Here is a 19,483-nt window from a genome sequence, read left to right on the forward strand (position 1 = left end):
TACCAATTTCCAAGGACACGTTTCCCAGATCCCACCCCAGACCTTGGGAAACAGAATTTCTGAATAGGAGGCTAGAAATCTCAGTGTAGAAAATTTTCACAGCTGAATCAAACACACAGTCAGTTTTGAGAATCACTGATGTATATTTAGTGTTAGCGCTCCTGCCTTTTATATGAAAAGTGAAAGTGTTAGTTGCTCAGTCGTGTCTGGCTCTTTGCCACCCCATGGGCAGCCCACCAGGCTCCTCTGCCCATGGAATTCTCCAGGCAAGAATACTGGAGTCGGTTGCCATGCCCTTCTCCAGGGGACCTTCCTGACCCAGCGATCAAACACAAATTGCAGACTGATTCTTTACCATCTGAGCCACCAGGGAAGCCTTTTATATAGTTATCTAAGCAAACCTTGGGCTTCCCAGGTGGCGCTAGTGGTAAAGAACCTGTCTGCCATTGCAGGAAACATAAGAGATGTGGGTTCAGTCCCTGGGTGAGAAAGATCCCCTGGAGAAGGGCATGGCAACTCACTCCAGTATTCTTGCCTGAAGAATCCCAAGAACAGAGGAGCCTGGTAGGCTACAGTTCATGGAGTCAAAAAGAGCCAGATGCAACTTAGCATGTACACATATAGCTTCCTGGGTTAAAAAAACATTTTTTTTTTTGATTAGTTAGCAGAAAAAGGTCTCCTCGGTTTTGGACTATTAGAGCAGTTGACACTTTAACACAGTTCTGAAAAAATGAATTAATTTTTAAGCCAGAAAGCATCCCTGTGGGAAGAGAAGTCCTTCAGCCCTTCTCTTGTCATTCATTTTGTTAGCTTAAGAGCAACTGGGAACCTCTGGACTGACTGCCCCACCTCCTTTGCTGTTTCTTTTCCTTATTTCTGCTCACCTCCTTCTTTTTGAAAGGAAGGATGTTGTGAAGAGCCCAGAAACCATCTCTTTCTCCCTGGAGAGGTCTTCCTTTCTCTCCAGTCCATAGATAACCCAAACCTTCGTCAAGCTCCGGGTTGAATATTAGAAGAGATCTTCATCTAAGGCACTGGATACCATCCCAGCCCTCAGGAAGGTGATAGTCTAGCCAAATTCAGACACACAGAACTGTAACCCAGCCTGAGCACCCGGGCTGGCTCACCTGGCGGGGTGATGCAGCATGAAAGGGGGTTTCAACACCATTGCTCTCAGAGTATATGCTGAATCAAGTGATTCCCCCCACCCACATTTCTCTGCCTGTCTGAGTGGGCTTCTTCCCCTTAAGGACAGGGAAATAAGTTTATTGCCAGCTGGTTCAGTTCAGTTCAGTCGCTCAGTCGTGTCCGACTCTTTGCGACCCCATGAGCCGCAGCACGCCAGGCCTCCCTGTCCATCACCAACTCCTGGAGTTTACCCAAACTCATGTCCATTGAGCTGGTGATGCCATCCAACCATCTCATCCTCTGTCGTCCCCTTCTCCTGCCCTCAATCTTTCCCAGCCTCCGGGTCTTTTCAAATGAATCAGTTCTTCGCATCAGGTGGCCAAAGTATTGGAGTTTCAGCTTCAACATCAGTCCCTCCAATGAACACCCAGGACTGATCTCCTTTAGGATGGACTGGTTGGATCTCTTTGCAGTCCAAGGGACTCTCAAGAGTCTTCTCCAACACCACAGTTCAAAAGCATCAATTCTTTGATGCTCAGCTTTCTTTACAGTCCAACTCTCACATCCATACATGACTACTGGAAAAATCATAGCCTTGACTAGACAGCTGGTTAACCTGCTGCATTAATGAGTAACCTTATTTCACTAAGAACAAAAATGAGTAAATGGGTATCCCCAGACGGGTGGTCCTACATCTGTCAGGACAAAATTCAGCCATGGAGGAGAAACCCCAGCAGAAGCTTTGGTCTGCAGGGACTCGCTTCTTCTTAGGGGAAGGGTTGCTGCAGCAGATCACAGAGATGAGGAAGTGAAGCACGCCTAGAGCTTTTATTCATAGAAACGTTACCAGTTGGAGGTGAGCAGTCGCTAGTTTTTGTTTTGCAAAACTAAGCAGTAAATATTGATTTAATGACTTGCTTCATCATGAAGCCAGGAATCCAGCCTGTATGTCGTTAGCCGTGGTTTCTCACGGAGACGCCAGTGCTTCGCTGGTGCCTCCAGGAGTGACCAGACAGCTCTCTGTTACTCTGTTCCCCAGATTGCACACACCCTCTCTGGTGGTGAACGATCCCAGCACCCACTGAACTACCCACCATTGTCCTGCCAGTGAGGTTCTGCAAATCCCACTGACCCCAGGTTCTGTTAGCGGCAGATGGGCCTTTTCTACACTCATGTCAGTTGACACTGAACATTTTCAAATGTATCTTGGCGCTCTCTCTTCTACACCTTCTGGACAGAGACTTCACCTTTAACAGGAAAGAAGTGGCATAAAGCCTCTTGATTGAAGAAATTTAAAAATTTTTTTTCACAAACCTGATCATTGGAACACCAGAGGTCTCCTGTCCCCTGCCCCTAGTCGTCTCTGATCTGAGTAAAAGGGCTCCTTATTTAGCTTTTTATGGAGATGCAGCGGATGACTCTTTCGAAGGAGTGTGCTGTCAGATTTGTGACGTTATAAAGCTATGTCGCTGGGGTTCAGCATAGTTATAAAACTATGTCGCTTTCTTCCTGGCAGAAAGTCAAGTTTTAGTGGAGGCATCTAGCAACCACTAACAGCAGGGGTGTAGAGCAGTCTGGCAGTTTGGAAAGGTGAAATGGGGAGCAACAGAAGAAAAAGTGAAGGGATGGGACTTCCCTGGTGGTCCAGTGGCTGAGACGCCACACTCCCAATGCAGGGGGCCCTGGTTCAATGCCTGGGCAGGGAACTAGATCCCACATGCTGCAGCTGAGACCAGGGAAGCCAAGTAAATATTAAAGAAAGAAAGAAAAATCGAAGGTAGACTCAAAATCTGCAGGAGATTGGAAGCAAACAGCAGGCGTAGAAACTAGAAGGTCAAAGGAAAGCATCAGCATGGCAGGGGAGTTCCGGGATGTGCCTGAAAAATTACTTGATGTAGGCAATAAATATAACTGAGCTACTTAGGGAAATAAGGAAATGTAATTATGAAAATGACCATCTATACAGTAGAAAACCAACATAGCGAGGTTACTAAAAGCGATAAATGATTAACTTGGAAACTTCATTGCTGTTCTCTGAGTGTGTACCTTCCTTCCCAGGTTCCTGGTGTTCTCACACTCTCTGGTTATTTTACGTGCTGAGTTTATCCTATCCTCTATTATTTGTCCACCTGCGGTGCAAGCATGCTTAGTGGTGTCTGACTCTTTGCAACCCCATGACTGTAGTCCGCCAGGCTCCTCTGTCCATGGGATTTCCCAGGCAAAGAATACTGGAGTGGGCTGCCGTTTCCTTCTCCAGGAGACCCTCCCGAACCTGCAACTCCTGCTGTGGCAGGGGGATTCTTTACCACTTGAGCCCCCTGGGAAGCCTTTGTCCACCTAGATGACCTGAAATGGTAAATCTTTACAGGCTGAGATTCTCTTGTTGGGCCTGACTCAGTCCATGCATAAAGGGTCACCCATCAACATGCATCCTGCTGGTTGCCCTACCGAATAAAATTAAAACAGGATGTTCACTGGCCCTCCTCCGAGCTTAAAGCACCTACATGAGAGACAAGACTCACCCCACCCCCCCACCACCAAGCACGGGGAGTCTAGAAATTAAGGAGAGAACCAAATAGATTTTGTGTCTACAGTCTAATAGTTAAGCTGTAAATTCCTCTGCATATAGTGAAGGAATAAGTGGCTTCAAAGAGTCGAGTTCAGGGAGAGAGGGGTAGGAAGAGGGCATTAGCCAAACAGTAGTCAAAAGTTCTGCTCAAGGTGGTGTTAGGACCAGATGGATTGAGCTCTTTGGGCTCAGCTCTCTACAGTGTACATGAAAATGAACATGTACACAGTAGAAAAACCAACATTTCAAGGTTACTAGAAGAGATAAAAGGGTCAGTAGCAGTGGCCCATGCAAGCCAAGCTGGGGTTCAGCATAGAGAGTGTCCCAGGGTCTCTGAAGAAGCTGAAGACTTCAGATCAGTCATTGCTCCCAGAAAGTCCAAAGAAGGGGTGCTCGGAGGTGCTGTGCAGGTGGGATTTCATCTCAGCCAGTGACACCTGGTTCCTGCCTGGGTGGGGGTGGGGAAAGAGGCAGGAGGGAGAATTCAGTCCCCTGCTCCATTGCTCTGTAATTCCTTCCCACTGGCTCCATCTTCCCCCAGCTCCACTTGAAGGGAAGTGATATTGAGGCCCCAGGGTTGCGGTGGGCTGGCCCTCACGTGGTGGGTGGCCAGCAGCAGGGCTGTGGCTTAGCCGTGAGTGACGGATGACTGAGCCCTGCAGGGCAGGAAGGCTCCCCCTGACTTCCTTCAGTGGTGGGTTTATCCATGGACCAGAGCACTCAGCATTCCACCTTTAGCTTTCGAGGAGCTGGGGATGAAAAGATGCCATCCACACTCCGTGGGTGCCACGTTGTAAAGATAATCCCTTCCCCTGTAGCTCCAAGCCTCCTGAGACCTGAGGGCCAAGCCGCCCCACTGCAGGACTGGGGAAACATGAGCCACCCTCCCAGCGGCAGAGGGTCACAAGAATTAGCAAGTAGAAAGGAGGCTGGGTCCTAGGTGTTCTTTGGAAGGACTGATGCTAAAGCTGAAACTCCAGTACTTTGGTCACCTCATGTGAAGAGTTGACTCATTGGAAAAGACTCTGATGCTGGGAGGGATTGGGGCCAGGAGGAGAAGGGGACGACAGAGGATGAGGTGGCTGGATGGCATCACCGACTCGATGGACGTGAGTCTGAGTGAGCTCCGGGAGTTGGTGATGGACAGGGAGGCCTGGCGTGCTGCGATTCATGGGGTCTCAAAGAGTTGGACACGACTGAGCGACTGAACTGAACTGAACTGAAGGAGGCTGGGAAAAGACAGGACAGTTAGCTGCCTGACTCGCATACCATCCTCTGAGCCTCGCATTTCTGGCTGTGCTCTGTTAAATAAGAGTTTGGCTTTGGCCTTCAAAGAGGAGATTAGCTGTTTCATTGTTGCCTGCCCCTGATGAGTGCAGGCAGTGTGAGGGCTGGCGTAGGTCTGGGTAAACTCGTATTAATGCAAGTTTAATATTCCAACAATCAAGCAGCATTATGTTTCCTTCCGCACTCAGACATGTAGCAGTGCCTGATCTCTGAGGCAAGATGCTTTTTAATCTCCACATTCTTTGATATCTCGGTTAAGAGGTGGCACAGAGCAAAAAGATGCCCACGTTCTAACGGCACAGGACTGCAGACAGGCTGTTTCTCCGCAAGCAGATTCAGAGAGTGAGGGAAATCTCTCGTTACTGGTGCTGAGCTTTAATGACGGCGTTGTAACTTACAAGTTCCTGGTTAATGACGCAACTGCCGATTAAAGCCCAGTGACCTCATTTGTTGAAAACAGAGCAGATCAAAGGAAGAGAAAGGGCTGGGGAAACATCTCTGATTACTCCCCCAGGGACAGCAATGTGGAGGATCCGTTGGCGCGGTGTCCTCCCAGTAGAATTTTATGTCTGTTCCAGCTGCGTTGAGATTAGCCAAGGCAGTCATTCCAGCTCCCGCGCAGACTGAAAAGCCCATGAGGCGGAGTCATAAAGTAACCTTGGGGAAACCAGCTTATTCCAGTTTTATTGAGATATACTGATACATAACACTGTATCAGTTTTAAGTTTGCAACTTGATGATTTGATATATGCACATATCGTGAGGTTGAAAGTGAAAGTGAGTCGCTCAGTTGTGTCCAACTCTGCGATCCCATGAACGGTAAGCCTGCCACGATCCTCTTGGTCCATGGAATTCTCCAGGCAAGAATACTAGAGTTTAATGAACAACTTTCATTTCACATAATTACAGGGTTTTTTCTTGTTATGAGAACTTTGAAGATCTATTCTTTTAAACAACTTTCAAATATACGACACAAACTGTAGCACCACATTTTTCCTCCTGAACCGATAAGGACAAACGCCAGAGAGCAGGTCTGTTGGTGCTAGGACATCATGTCGAGGGATGGAAGATGATTTCTATACCGTGATTGGAGCACACCAGCTAGTGAATAATGTGGACTAAGAGAGTGCTGCAGTCACTGTGCAAACAGTAAGGCGGTTCCCCAAGAAACTGAACACAGAACTGTCATACAGCCCAGCAACTCCACTTGGGAATATGCATCCAAAAGAAATGAAATCACTATCTTGAAACGACATCTGTACTCCTGTGTTCAGCACAGCATTATTTACAATAACCGAGGCATGGGAACAAACTAAGTGCCAATTAGTGCATGAATGGATAAAGAAAATGTGATGCACGTGATGGAATATGATTTAGCCATTAAAAGGAAGGAAATTCTGCCATTTGTGACAACACGGATGAGCCTTGAGGGTATTAGGCTAAGCAAAATAAGCCAGACAGAGAAAAAGAAAAATAGTGTGAGACTTCACTTATATGAGAAATCTAAAAAAAAACCTGAGCTCAGGAGAACAGGTTGTTGCAAGGCCAAGCAAGTGGTATGGGCGGCTACTTCTCGGAAGACCTGACCTCCCTGGTGGCTTTTCAGGGAAGGGTTTTTAAAGACACTGTGAGAGAGAAGGTCATGGGATGCCTGGTCAGCTTGTGGACATCCTTCTGTTGGCCGGTGGTGAGGTAGCCAGGTGGTATTTGGAGAATCAAGGTCACCAGTCCTCTGGTTCCAGCTAATTTAAGGTCTCCATGTGTGTGGCCAACAGGCAGTTGACTTCTTGCCTGCACTGGTTTCAGTATCTGAGGGGAACGTTATTTTTGTTTTAAAACAGTAATAACACAATTGTAAGTTTTCATGTATTCAGCAAAGAGATAAGTACTTCCTCTCTTCTGTGGACTGTTTAAGGTACAGCAGATATGCTAGAAACCTGAACATCTTCAGTTCAGTTCAGTTCAGTTCAGTCGCTCAGTCGTGTCCGACTCTTTGCAACCCCATGAATCGCAGCACGCCAGGCCTCCCTGTCCATCACCAACTCCCGGAGTTCACTCAGGCTCACGCCCATTGAGTCAGTGATGCCATCCAGCCATCTCATCCTCTGTCGTCCCCTTCTCCTCCTGCCCCAATTCCCTTCCAGCATCAGAGTCTTTTCCAATGAGTCAACTCTTCACATCAGGTGGCCACAGTACTGGAGTTTCAGCTTTAGCATCATTCCTTCCAAAGAAATCCCAGGGCTGATCTCTTTCAGAATGGACTGGTTGGATCTCCTTGCAGTCCAAGGGACTCTCAAGAGTCTTCTCCAACACCACAGTTCAAAAGCATTAATTCCTTGGCACTCAGCCTTCTTCCCAGTCCAACTCTCACAGCCATACATGACCACTGGAAAAACCATAGCCTTGACTAGATGGACCTTAGTCAGCAAAGTAATATCTCTGCTTTAGAATATGCTATCTAGGTTGGTCGTAACTTTTCTTCTGAGGAGTGTCTTTTAATTTCATGGCTGCAGTCACCATCTGCAGTGATTTTGGAGCCCAAAAACATAATGTCTGACACTGTTTCCAGTGTTTCCCCATCTATTTCCCATGAAGTGATGGGACCAGATGCCGTGATCTTCATTTTCTGAATGTTGAGCTTTAAGCCAACTTTTTCACTCTCCTCTTTCACTTTCATCAAGAGGCTTTTTAGTTCCTCTTCACTTTCTGCCATAAGGGTGGTGTCATCTGCGTATCTGAGGTTATTGATGTTTCTCCTGGCAGTGTTGATTCCAGCTTGTGTTTCTTCCAGTCCAGCGTTTCTCATGATGTACTCTGCATAGAAGTTAAATAAGCAGGGTGACAATATACAGCCTTGATATACTCCTTTTCCTATTTGGAACCAGTCTGTTCCATGTCCAGTTCTAACTGTTGCTTCTTGACCTGCATATAGGTTTCTCAAGAGGCAGGTCAGATGGTCTGGTATTCCCATCTCTTTCAGAATTTTCCACAGTTTATTGTGATCCACACAGTCAAAGGCTTTGGCATAGTCAATAAAGCAGAAATAGATGTTTTTCTGGAACTCTCTTGCTTTTTTGCTGAACACCCTACCCCGCACAAAACGTACATCTGGCTCGGCCTGCAGAGAGTAAGTGGAGCTGGCCCTAACAGAGACCCTGAGAGGACAAAACCAAGTTTACAACTCAGAGGACCCACCACATCAACAGAGGGCATCTGTTTAAATCTTTGGCCAGACGTACTTTTAGAATTTCAGTGCTCAGTTAAAAATAATAATCTGGAACAGTATGTTCTTTATCTTTTTTTTTTTTTTTTTCTGAAACCCACTTAGGTTTAATCAAGCAGAAATTGATCATTTAGGCACTGCCAGGAATGTGTAACACTTAGTACCAAGATGAAAATATAACTGATCCTACCTTCAAGACACCTACAGCCTCCTGGGGCAGGGAGAGAAAATGAACATCCCCTCCCAGAATTTCAATATAAAAGTAAAGGCAGAATGGAGTTAACAGTATGTTGGGGGGTCAGGCGGAGTGGAGGTACAGAAGTTTCCCTTTTGCTCTTATCAGTGGAAGGTGCAGGTTTTCTGGGAAGGAGACTCCTACGCCGGAAAACCTCACAGTTCCCTGTCAAGAGTGACTGTCTCACTCTCTCCCATTCCTCACCCTGTTTTTTCCCTCATGCTCCTCCATGGATTTTGAACTGACACCACAGTGGTTGTTTTCTGTTAGTCAATCCCAGAGCAAGATCTCCAGGTAACGCCCTCAGTCAATCCTAGAGCAAGATCTCCAGGTAGCACCCTCCCAAGGGGTTCGCACCGTGTATTCTATGTAAATTGCATCCCTTTCCCGTCTCCTGGAGCTGGCAGCTTGGACTTCACTGTGCTTCATCGGGAAATGTTGTTCCTCATCTGTATTCACATTGAAGTGTCCAGAATTCTGCCGTTAGCGCACCCACTTTATTCAGAAGGAACCCATTAAAGGGAACAGACCCCAGAGAAAATATATTTGGATTTTCCCCCCTCACCTTAACTGATCAGGAAAGCCCCCTCCAAGAGCCATCTCTGCTTCTGTGTGCCTCTTTAGCGTATTAAATATGGCAAAAACAGGGATAAACTAAAACAAGGGTGTGGAGATACTCAGCAGTTCAGATTTTGAGTGTCAGTGAAAAGTGAAGTCGCATCCAACTCGTTGGGACCCCGTAGGCTGTAGCCTACCAGGCTCCTCCATCCATGGGATTCTCCAGGTAAGAATACTAGAGTGGGTTGCCATTTCTTTCTCCAGGGGATCTTCCCGACCCAGGAATTGAATTCCGGGTCTCCCGCATTGGAGGCAAACACTTTAACCGCTGAGCCACAAGCATACCTGCCTTGGTAGCTCAGACGGTAAAGCGTCTGCCTACAATGTGGGAGACCTGGGTTCAATCCCTGGGTCGGGAAGGTCTCCTGGAGAAGGGAATGGCAACCCACTCCGGTATTCTTGCCTGGAAAATCCCATGGACGGAGGAGCCTGGTTGGCTATAGTCCATGGAGTTGCAGAGTCAAACACAGCTGCTTAGCTAAGTCTCTCTAATACTCGAACTTTTTTTTTTCCTAGCTTGACACCACACTTTTAAAACAGTCTTTCATGGAAGCCTTTTGTCGTGTTTCAAGCCAACAGGGGAAGAGAATATTTATTGCCTTAAGCGTATCCAGTTACTACTAAGGGAGGGAAGCAACCAATGAGCACCGCATAAGGCAAGCCTGCCGGTCAAGGGTTTGAGCGCCACCTAGTGGCCAGATGGAGTGTCTGTGTAACTGGTGGGCTCAGGCGTTGTTGAGTCGGTCAGTGGTGTCCGACTCTTTGCGACCCCGTGGACCGCACCACGCCAGGCTTCCCTATCCCTCACTATCTCCTCGAGTTTGCTCAGACTCATGTCCGTTGAGTCAGTGATGCCATCCAACCATCTCATCCTCTGTCGCCGCCTTCTCCTCTAGTAGTGTTAGTCGCTCAGTCGTGTCCAACTCTTTGCAATCCCAGACTGTAGCCCACCAGGCTCCTCTGTCCCTGGGATTCTCCAGGCAAGAATACTGGAGTGGGTTGCCATGCCCTCCTCCAGAGGATCTTCCCGACTCAGAGATCGACCCGGGTCTCTTGCATCGAAGGTGGATTCTTTACCATTTGAGCTCCAGGGAAGACCTCCTCTACTCTACGTCAGAGTGGAAAAGAAAGGACAATTTGTGGGTGTTCTGCAATCTTGGCTTAAAAAAAAAAGAGTACAGTGCACCTTATCTTTCTCTGGCTTCTCCGTGTGCACTATTAAAAGATTGTTTTGTTTTGTTTTAATGTTTTGGTTTTTTTTTTTAAACTCATTTGTCCTCGTTCTTGCCCTGCAGGTTGACGCTGCTGTCACCCCAGAGGAGCGCCACCTCTCTAAAATGCAGCAGAACGGCTACGAAAACCCAACTTATAAGTTCTTTGAGCAGATGCAGAACTAGACCACCGCCGCAGCAGCCTCTGAAATCGGACAGCAAAACCATTGCTTCACTACCCATCGGTGTTCATTTAGAGAATAACGTGGAGAAAAGCAAACCCTTCTGTTTTATTATTTACTCATTATCGCCTTTCGACAGCTGTGCTGTAACACGAGTAGATGCCTGAACTTGAATTAATATACAAATCAGTAATGTATTCTCTCTCTTCACATTTCGGTCATTTCGGTCTCTACACTACATTATTAATGGGTTTTGTGTACTGTAAAGAGTTTAGCTGTATCCAACTAGTGCATGAATAGATCCTCTCCTGATTATTTATCACGTAGCCCCTTAGCCAGTTGTATATTATCCTTGTGGTTTGTGACCCAACTAAGTCCTACTTTGAAACATGCTTTAAGAATCGATGGGGGAATGCTTTCTGTGAACGTGTGGGTTTAGCTGCTTCTCTTGCCTAAGTATTCTTTTCCTGATCACTATGCATTTTAAAGTTCAACGTTTTTATGTAATCCAAATGAGTTAGAGGAGTTTTTTTTTTTCCACAATTGCATTTTACTGTACAGATTGCTGCTTCTGCTCTATGTGTGATATAGGAATTATGAGGATAGACATTTATTTCTTCGTGCCTGTTTTATGTGCACACATTAGGCATTGAGAATTGAAGCTTTTTTCGTCCATGTATCTTCAGATCTTTGATAAAGCAAAGAATCCCTGTTCATTGTAAGCACTTTCACGGGTTGGGGAGGGTGGGGGTGGGAGCGCTCTGCTGGTCTCAGTTTACCAAGAATTCTCCCAAAAAACTTTTCTGCAGGATGATTGTACAGGATCATTGCGTATGACCATGATAGCTTTCTACACTGTATTACGTAAATAAATTAAATAAAATGACTCTCGGCAAGAGTTTTCTTTGAAGGATGACTATGGACGTTAAATATTCAAAGTAACTTTGGATGGGGAAAAAGAGGTAGATTCAGGTTCTTTCACCCAGTCTAAAACCCTTTATTTATGATACCAAAAAGAGGTGAGAGTGGAAGGGACAAAATCAGGGAATGGGGAAGGCAAGCCTGGACAAACCCTTCAAGATTTGTCTTCAATTTGTATAAAATGGTGTTTTCATGTAAATAAATACGTTCTTGGAGGAGCGGCATTGTGCTGTCGTGAATGCTTCCATGGTAACCACCTTCTGCTCCTGAGTCACCGGAAGACTGATGAGAGCTTTCTGATGCAGGGTATCCACACCTGTTGTGTCTTAACACTAAGTCCAAGCTGAAAACTAGGGCCAACAGGCATCTCCCAGCTTTAGTAAAATGCTTTATAGACCCAACTCAGTCTTCACTTGGTCCAAACTATTTGCTGCCATATCTTGGTCCTCAGCTTTGTCCCCGTCTTAGTCCATTCGTGCTACTATAATAAAATATTACAAGCTACTGGGTGGCTTATAAACAGAAATTTGGGGATCGGGTGGGATGTGGGAGGGAGGTTCACGAGGGAGGGGACATTTGTATACCTGTGGCTGATTCGTGTTGATGTATGGCAGAAACTAACAAAACATTGCAAAGCAATTCATCCTTTAAATTTTTAAAAAGAGCTTAAAAAAATCAAATTTACTTCTCACAGTTCTGGAGGATAGACGTCTGAGATCAAGGTGCTGGCGTGGTCAGATGAGAGCCCTCTTCAAGGTCGCAGAGTTCTTGCGTCCTCACGTGGTGGAAGGGGCTAGGACCTCTCTGGAGCCTCTCTTAGGAGGGCACTAATCCCATTCATGAATTCTCCACCCTCATGACCTAATCACCTCCCAGTGCCATCGCAGTGAGCATCAGGACTTCAATGTGAAGTTTGGGAGAACACAAACATACAAACAGATTGTAACAGTTTCTAATAAAATATGAAGAGAAAAGTTCTAGGAAAATACAAGTTAAGACCAGCTGATCATTAGCAACTAAGCAGTATTCTCAGCCATCACACATCACATATTTTGCAGGGTGTAAGTCCTTGTTTCAAACATTGTAAGATGTTTGGGAGCATTCCTGGTCTCCATCCACCATGCCACCGTGTTGAGAAGCCCTCCTGCTGCAGCTAGAGAAAGCCTGAGCAAAAGCAGCCAAGACTCAGTGCAACCAAAGTTAAATTAATTTTTTTTAATAGTCTATATTTTTTTAATGTCTCCAGATATTGTGAGATGTCCCTTACGAGGGACAAAACCATCCCACTTGAGAACCTCTGCTGCATGTCTATTTTAGAACAATGTCACATACACTGTACGTGATTTTTAATTGGAAAAGTCTGTGTGTGTGCTAAGTCACCTCAGTCCGACTCTGTGGGACCCCATGGACTGTAACCCGCCAGGCTCCTCTGTCCATGGAATTCCCCAGGCAAGAAGACTGGAGTGTGTTACATTTCCTTCTCCAGGGGATCTTCCCACCCAGGGACAGAACCTGAGTCTCATGTCTCCTGATTGGCAGGCAGGTTCTTCACCACTAGCACCAGTTGGGAGAAGCCTGGGTCACCGCTATTCCAAGTGTCCGAGAACAAGCTGACCCTGGTGGTGGTGCTGTGCTGCACTTGTGAACAGGGGAACATGAGAACCAACCAGCACCTTGTAGCCTTAGATGGCAGCCTTTTAAACGCTAAGCACAGAGAATTAATCAAAAGTGTTTTATCAGGCCACTAGGCAGTATGAGCAACTCAATTAAAACTCATCTGACTGTGTCTTATTTTCAGGAGAACAAAACACTGATCTCCCTCTTGCAGTTTAGGCCAATTAGACGTGACTGCTACGTGAAGATAACGTGACAGTTTACATGTATAACCAACAGTTCCATTTCGCCTGACCCAGAGAGGTAGCGAACACGGGGAGATCGGTGCTAAGTCACTTCAGTCATGTCCACTCTTTGCGACTTGTGGACTGTAGCCCACCAAGCTCCTCTGTCCATGGAGTTACCCACACAAGAATACTGGAGCAGGTTGCCGTGTCCTCTAGGGAATCTTCCCAAACCAGGGTTCGAACCCTTGTCTCTTACATCTCTGCATTGGCAGGCGGGTTCTTTACTACTAGAGCCACATGGGAAGCCCAAGTCCTAATGTAACAGCAATGAAGCACAGTAATGAAATGAAACCAAACCTTTCCAAACATATGATGCTACTCCCAAGCCATCCTTTAATGCCCATAGTTGCACGCTTTAAGAGTGATCATTTCAAAGCTAATGAAAACAAAAAATATATATATATACATATATGTACACACAATTATGTATCTGGAGAAGGCAATGGACATATATATAATTGTGGAGAAAAAGAATAAAGCTTTATAATCTTATTCTTCAAGTTAAGGTATAATGAAAGAATTCTCTGATGGTCCAGAGATTAATCAATAGGTAATTTAACTAAAGTGCTACAAAATAGAATTATAGTGGTAGTTGTCCAGGCCAAAGTTCAATGAGATTTTCCGGAAGTTTGGCCTGGCCAGTCTGATGGATAAAAAATGGCATCTCAGTACAGTTTTCATTCATATTTATTTATTATGGGTGAAGTTGGAAATTATTTTGTTTGTTCAATGGCCACTTTATATCTCTGAATTGTTTGTTTATGTGTTTCGTTTTAGACTTAAAATCTACTTGGGTATCATGATTGCAACTCCTGCTGTTTCACTGTTACTATTTGCCCAGTAGATCTTTGCCCAAGCCTTTATTTTTAGTTTTTTCAATTGCATTTTAAGTGAGTGTCTTGTATACAGCACAGAGTTGAGTTTTTACTATGTGAGCCAAATTGAAAATCTTTTAATAGACAAGTTAGGCCCATTCAATTTTATCATATGACTGCTGTGTTTGCTCTCAATTCTTTCATATCTCCTATAATTACTGAGTGTATTATATTTACTCTCTCTATGAGGGAAGGACTCAATGTGGGAAGGGCGTGGCTTAGAAAGCTTTTTATTTTTGTTCTAGGGATTACTGTTGTATTCATATTTTTTCCAGTGTTCTTAAGCCCTTTTCTCTTAACCTTTTGCTTCCTGTCTTTTGTAAGCAACATCCTTTGCCTCCCACCTGACTATACAACAATCGGTGTGGTCTTACTCTCCTTTCCCCCTTTTCTCTCTCCCATTTTTTGGTAGTTGTCGTATTTGATCCATTTTATCAGTCCATAGGTATTGACATGTTTTTCTCCAGCCCATGATCCCCGACCACCCATCATTCTAGTCTTAGCCCCGCAGTTGAATATGTGGGATCTCTCTGCCAGTCTTGTGTTCCCAGACATCTTTAAGGTGGATGCAGCTGACCCTCCAGTAAGTTCCCCATCGAGAGCACCTGTGAACAATGTCCTGGCATCCCAGCAATTCAAAACTGATTTTCCATGACCTTGAAACCTAAGGTGCAGCTTCTTCATCCTTAAGTTTCTTTTCTTTTTTTGGTCATACCTCGCATGTGGGATCTTAGTTCCCCAGCCAGGGATGGAACCCCATGCCCCTCTGCAGTGGCAGCTCAGAGTCTGCCTGGACCTCCAGGGAAGTTATTCTTGTCTCTTGAGAATGCTGCAGCACTCTGTCCTTATTTTGTAAGTTATTTTGGAGAAACCTGAGGCTAAATTAAGACCGTGCATTTTGCAAGAGCACTCCCCGCCCCCCACCGCAGTGATTACAGAAGCCAGGGAATGTCATAGGAATCACTGCTTTGGATGTTGGTGGGCCCCAAGGCTCTGCCTTCAGGGTTCTCTTCTATACACAGCCACCTAGAAAATATTTGGTGTGCAAAGCAGTAGCTTTAACCTAGACCCTTTCCCTGCATTCCAGGCCCAGATTCCTATTTTTATTTTAATAACATGCATTGTGATTATAAATGCAATGCCTGTTAATTATAGAAAATACAGAATACAAGAAGAAGAAAGATTCACTTATAATCCCTCCATCCAGAGGAAAGCACTCTTAACACCTTTGCGTATATGCTTTTAGTAATTTGAAATCACATACATTTACCCCACTTGCCATTGTTTTGGTCAAAGCTTGTAGCCCATATCCTGCTTTTTCCTTGCCATGATATGCACATATTCTCATTTCATTTTTAAAAACCCTTAAAATACCATTATAATGACTGCATGGGACATTAAATTCATCTTCTTCTGGAAATTTGTTACTGTTATAAATAAACTTTGAACCAATATTTTCAATCACAGGCCAATGTTTTACTCACTTTGGGTTTTTTTTAAGTAAAAGCCAGATTAGCATCTGATTCAAGAGTGCAGACCCGACCCAGGCTCTGTCTTGGTTTCCTCATTTGTAAAATAATAAAAGTACTCCATAGAGAGGTCATGAAGATTCAACTCGTTAACAAATGTGGAGTGTTTAGAACATTGTCTGATATATTGTAAATGGATATGAGTATTAGCTACAAAGGAGTGTCCAACAAGTAGAAGGGTATTTCTTTTTTATTGAAGTATAATTGATTTACAATGTTGTATTAATTTATGCTGTACAACAACGTGACTCAGTTATACACACATATACATTCTTTTTCATTATGGTTTATGCCAGGAAATTGAAGATCCTGTCTCTCAGGTCAAGGGGAAGTGATATAGACTCCATCTCTTGATGAGAAGTATATCAAAGAACTTGTGGACATGTTTCAAAACCACTATATTAGAAAAAAAAAATTCTATTGGGCTAAGTAGAGGTGACAGCCATTCCCTTTTCTTGATCTGCCTAGTGTAATTAACTAGCAACAAAAGATTGGGGCAGAAAAGAGTGAGGCTTAATTCCCTTGGGTACGGCGATTTCTTTACATTTTCCATCCTGGACCTGTCCCCTGAACTCCAGATTCCCTGTTGCCTGCTGATCTCTTCATCTGAACATTTAACAGACATCTCACCCTCGTTGCAATCAATGTCAAATTCCAGTTGTCTTGCTCCTTCTTTAGTGTTTCCCTTCTCAATAAATGACACCACCATTCTTCCAGTTGCTTTGACCAACAGTCACGAGCCACTGTTGAACCATTCACCTTCTTCCCTTGTCTCATTTAGGTCTTTGATCCAATGTCATTGTTCGGGTGATGTTGTGCCTGACCACGTCAGTTAAACACTACGCTCCCTCGGGACTTCCTTGGTGATCCAATGACTAAGCTAAGACTCCACACTCCCAATGCAGAGGGCACAGGTTCCATCCCTGGTCAAGGAACTAGATCCCACATGCCACAACTAAAGATCCCCCGTGCCGCAATGAAGATGGAAGATCCCATGTGCTGCAACTAAGACTCAGCACAGCCAAACAAATAAGTTTAAAAAAATAACTACACTCCCTCCCTGCCCCTTGAATTTTCTATACCCCTTCCCGCCACCATTTTTCTTCTTGACACCACCTTACTCATGTTTCACTCTCTTATTTGCTAATTGTCCTTCTCTCATACAGGGCTTGCCAGGTGGCTCAGCAGGTAAAAAATCCACCTGCTATGCAGGAGATGCAGGCAGAAATGAGTTCAATCCCTGGGTGGGGAAGATTCCCTGGAGAAGAGCATGGCGAACCACTCCTGTATTCTTGCCTGGAAAATCCCAAGGACAGAGGAGCCTGGTGGGTTACAGTCCATAGGGTCACAAAGAGTCAGACACAACTGAAGTAAGTGATTGAGCACACACTTCTCTCATTTTAGTAGAAACTCCCCAAAGGAGGGATTTTTTTTTTTTTTTTTGGTCTGTCCTGTTCTCTGATGAATCCTTAGTGCCTAGCACAGAGTCTCACATGTGAGGGCTGTTCAATTTATTTAAATAAATGCATGAATTTATTTATTACATAAATGCATGAATCTGACTTGTCACACTTTGGCAACTGGCACAGAGAAAGTAATGAAGAGGAGGAGAAAAGGGAGGAAGGAGAAAAACTTACTCAATATTACATAAAAACTAGAGAGAAACAACAGAGCTGTGTGTCTTGTTTTGCTTTCTCAAAATCCACTCATAGACTGAATAGTTTTAAATATAGTTTATTTGTTGTTCAGTTGCTCAGTCATGTCCAACTCTTTGTGACCCCATGGACTGCAGCATGCCAGGCTTCCCTGTTCTTCACTATCTCCCAGAGTTTGCTCAAACTCATGTCCATTGAGTCAGTGATGCCATCCAACCATCTCATCCTCTGTCATCCCCTTCTCCCACCTTCAATCTTTCGCAGCATCAGGGTCTTTTCCAAGGAATCAGTTCTTCGCATCAGGTGGCCAAAGGATTAAAACTTCCGCTTCAGCATCAGTCCTTCCAACAAATATTCAGTGTTGCTTTCCTTTAGGATTGACTGGTTTGACCTCCTTGCAGTCCAAGAGAATCTCAAGAGTCTTCTCCAACACCACAGTTCAAAAGCATCAATTGTTCGGCACTCAGCCTTCTTTATGTTCCGACTCTCACATCCATACATGACTACTGGAAAAACCATAGTTTTGACTAGATGGACCTTTATGGACAAAGTAATGTCTCTGCTTTTTAATATGCAGTCTAGGTTGGTCATAACTTTCCTTCCAAGGAGCAAGCGTCTTTTAATTTCATGCAGTCACCGTCTGCAGTGATTTTGGAGCCCAAGGTGGTAAGGTCTCTCACTGTTTGCATTGTTTCCCCATCTATTTGCCATGAATTGATGGGACCAAATGCTATGATCTTAGTTTTTTGAATGCTGAGTTTTAAGCCAGCTTTTTCTTCCTTAAGCCAGCCTCTTCTTTCACCTTCATCAAGTGGCTCTTTAGTTCCTCTTCACTTCCTGCGCAGTACATTGGCTGGGTCTAAATAGCATGTCTGTATCTGTGTCTCGTTCCTATGGTAGTTTCCTCCATGCAGACGTGGGGGAAACGGCCTGAGAGTGCCTGGCAGACAAAATCGACTTCTCATCAGCTTGTGTGTCAAAAAATAAGCTCCTAAATTGCCTCTGATGTTTTTATTCATTTTTCCAAACCAGAGGGCTTTATCTCCAGCCAGCAATCCTTTAACATCAAGTGACAGAGCTCCAACAATAAGAAAAGGAAAGCAATCATTTGATGAAAATTACACCTATTATTGAAGAATTTTACTTCAATGTAGAAAATATGATAAAAGCTTTGGTGAATTGCACCATGAAATATAGACACTTAATAGGAGAGAGGAAAATGACAAACTCAGAGAAATAGAAATACCTCAGAAGGACACAACCCAAGGCATAGACAGTATAGAATCTTTAATAGCTTTAGGAATTGAGAAAACAAAACGGTCTACAAGGAAATAGCCCTAAAAAACGATAAGTTCCTGGAGACCATACCTTGTCAATCTCAGTGGGGATTTATAGTCACATGTCTGGTCACATGTCTTGGCTCATTTCAAGCTTGGGTCATCAAAGGTCTGCATGTATGGAAGGAGAATCTTCTTCAAGCCAAAAGATAATCCAAAAAAGCACTGGACTCCCAGCAGAGACATCAGCACCGTCTTCTGTGAGCATCTCTTGCCAGAAGCCAATGTGCCCGTAGGCTCTGACCTGTGGACTCTTCTATGAGTCTCTAAAAATTGACATCTTTACCTCCAACACGATGTCTGTCTTTAAAAAATGAATGAAGTCATTCTCAGGTGCCCAAGGGATATGTCTCACTCTAGTTACCGAAGCTTTGCCCAAATGTAAGATCAAAAATGTTTGTTAGGTGGAGGGATATTAGAGATAATTTACACAAGGGAAGGAGACCCATTCCAGGAAGCAGACCCAGGGGGGCACTCCGAATATAAATTGTCCTAGGAGACACACGTGATGACAAACCAAGAGATGCCTGGGAAGGAGCACCCAGGCAAAGAGCAGCAAGCTAAGGAAAACCCGAAGAACCGCTCAGCCATGTGGCTCACAGTCTCAGGTTTTGTGGTAATGGAGCTAGTTTCTGGGTAGGCTCTAGCCAATCATCCTGCTTGCGCCATGTTTGGTACTCAGGGTCCTTCCTGGTGGTGCAAGCATCCCTCAGTAGGATCAGGGAACTTGCCCAATGCATTGAGGGGAATCACCAGGAGGGATGACTCCCAAAAGAGAAGGAGCTGAAAAGTATCACTTGGTTTTTCCCCAG

At 44.7% G+C, this 19,483-nt stretch overlaps 1 protein-coding gene across 6 annotated transcripts in view; it reads left to right on the forward strand.

Moving 5' to 3' along the window:
• The window catches only part of APP (amyloid beta precursor protein), a 313,323-nt gene extending 301,731 nt beyond the window's left edge, over window positions 1-11,592 (forward strand). For all 6 annotated transcript variants that reach the window (XM_018050523.1, XM_018050579.1, XM_018050642.1 and 3 more), the window contains one exon: window positions 10,356-11,592. In XM_018050523.1, the coding sequence (XP_017906012.1) occupies window positions 10,356-10,457 (102 nt within the window). In that variant the 3' untranslated portion in view covers window positions 10,458-11,592. The remainder of the gene's footprint in view (window positions 1-10,355) is intronic.

Source organism: Capra hircus, chromosome 1 (genome assembly GCF_001704415.2).
Source record: "Capra hircus breed San Clemente chromosome 1, ASM170441v1, whole genome shotgun sequence".
Classification (NCBI taxonomy): domain Eukaryota; kingdom Metazoa; phylum Chordata; class Mammalia; order Artiodactyla; family Bovidae; genus Capra; species Capra hircus.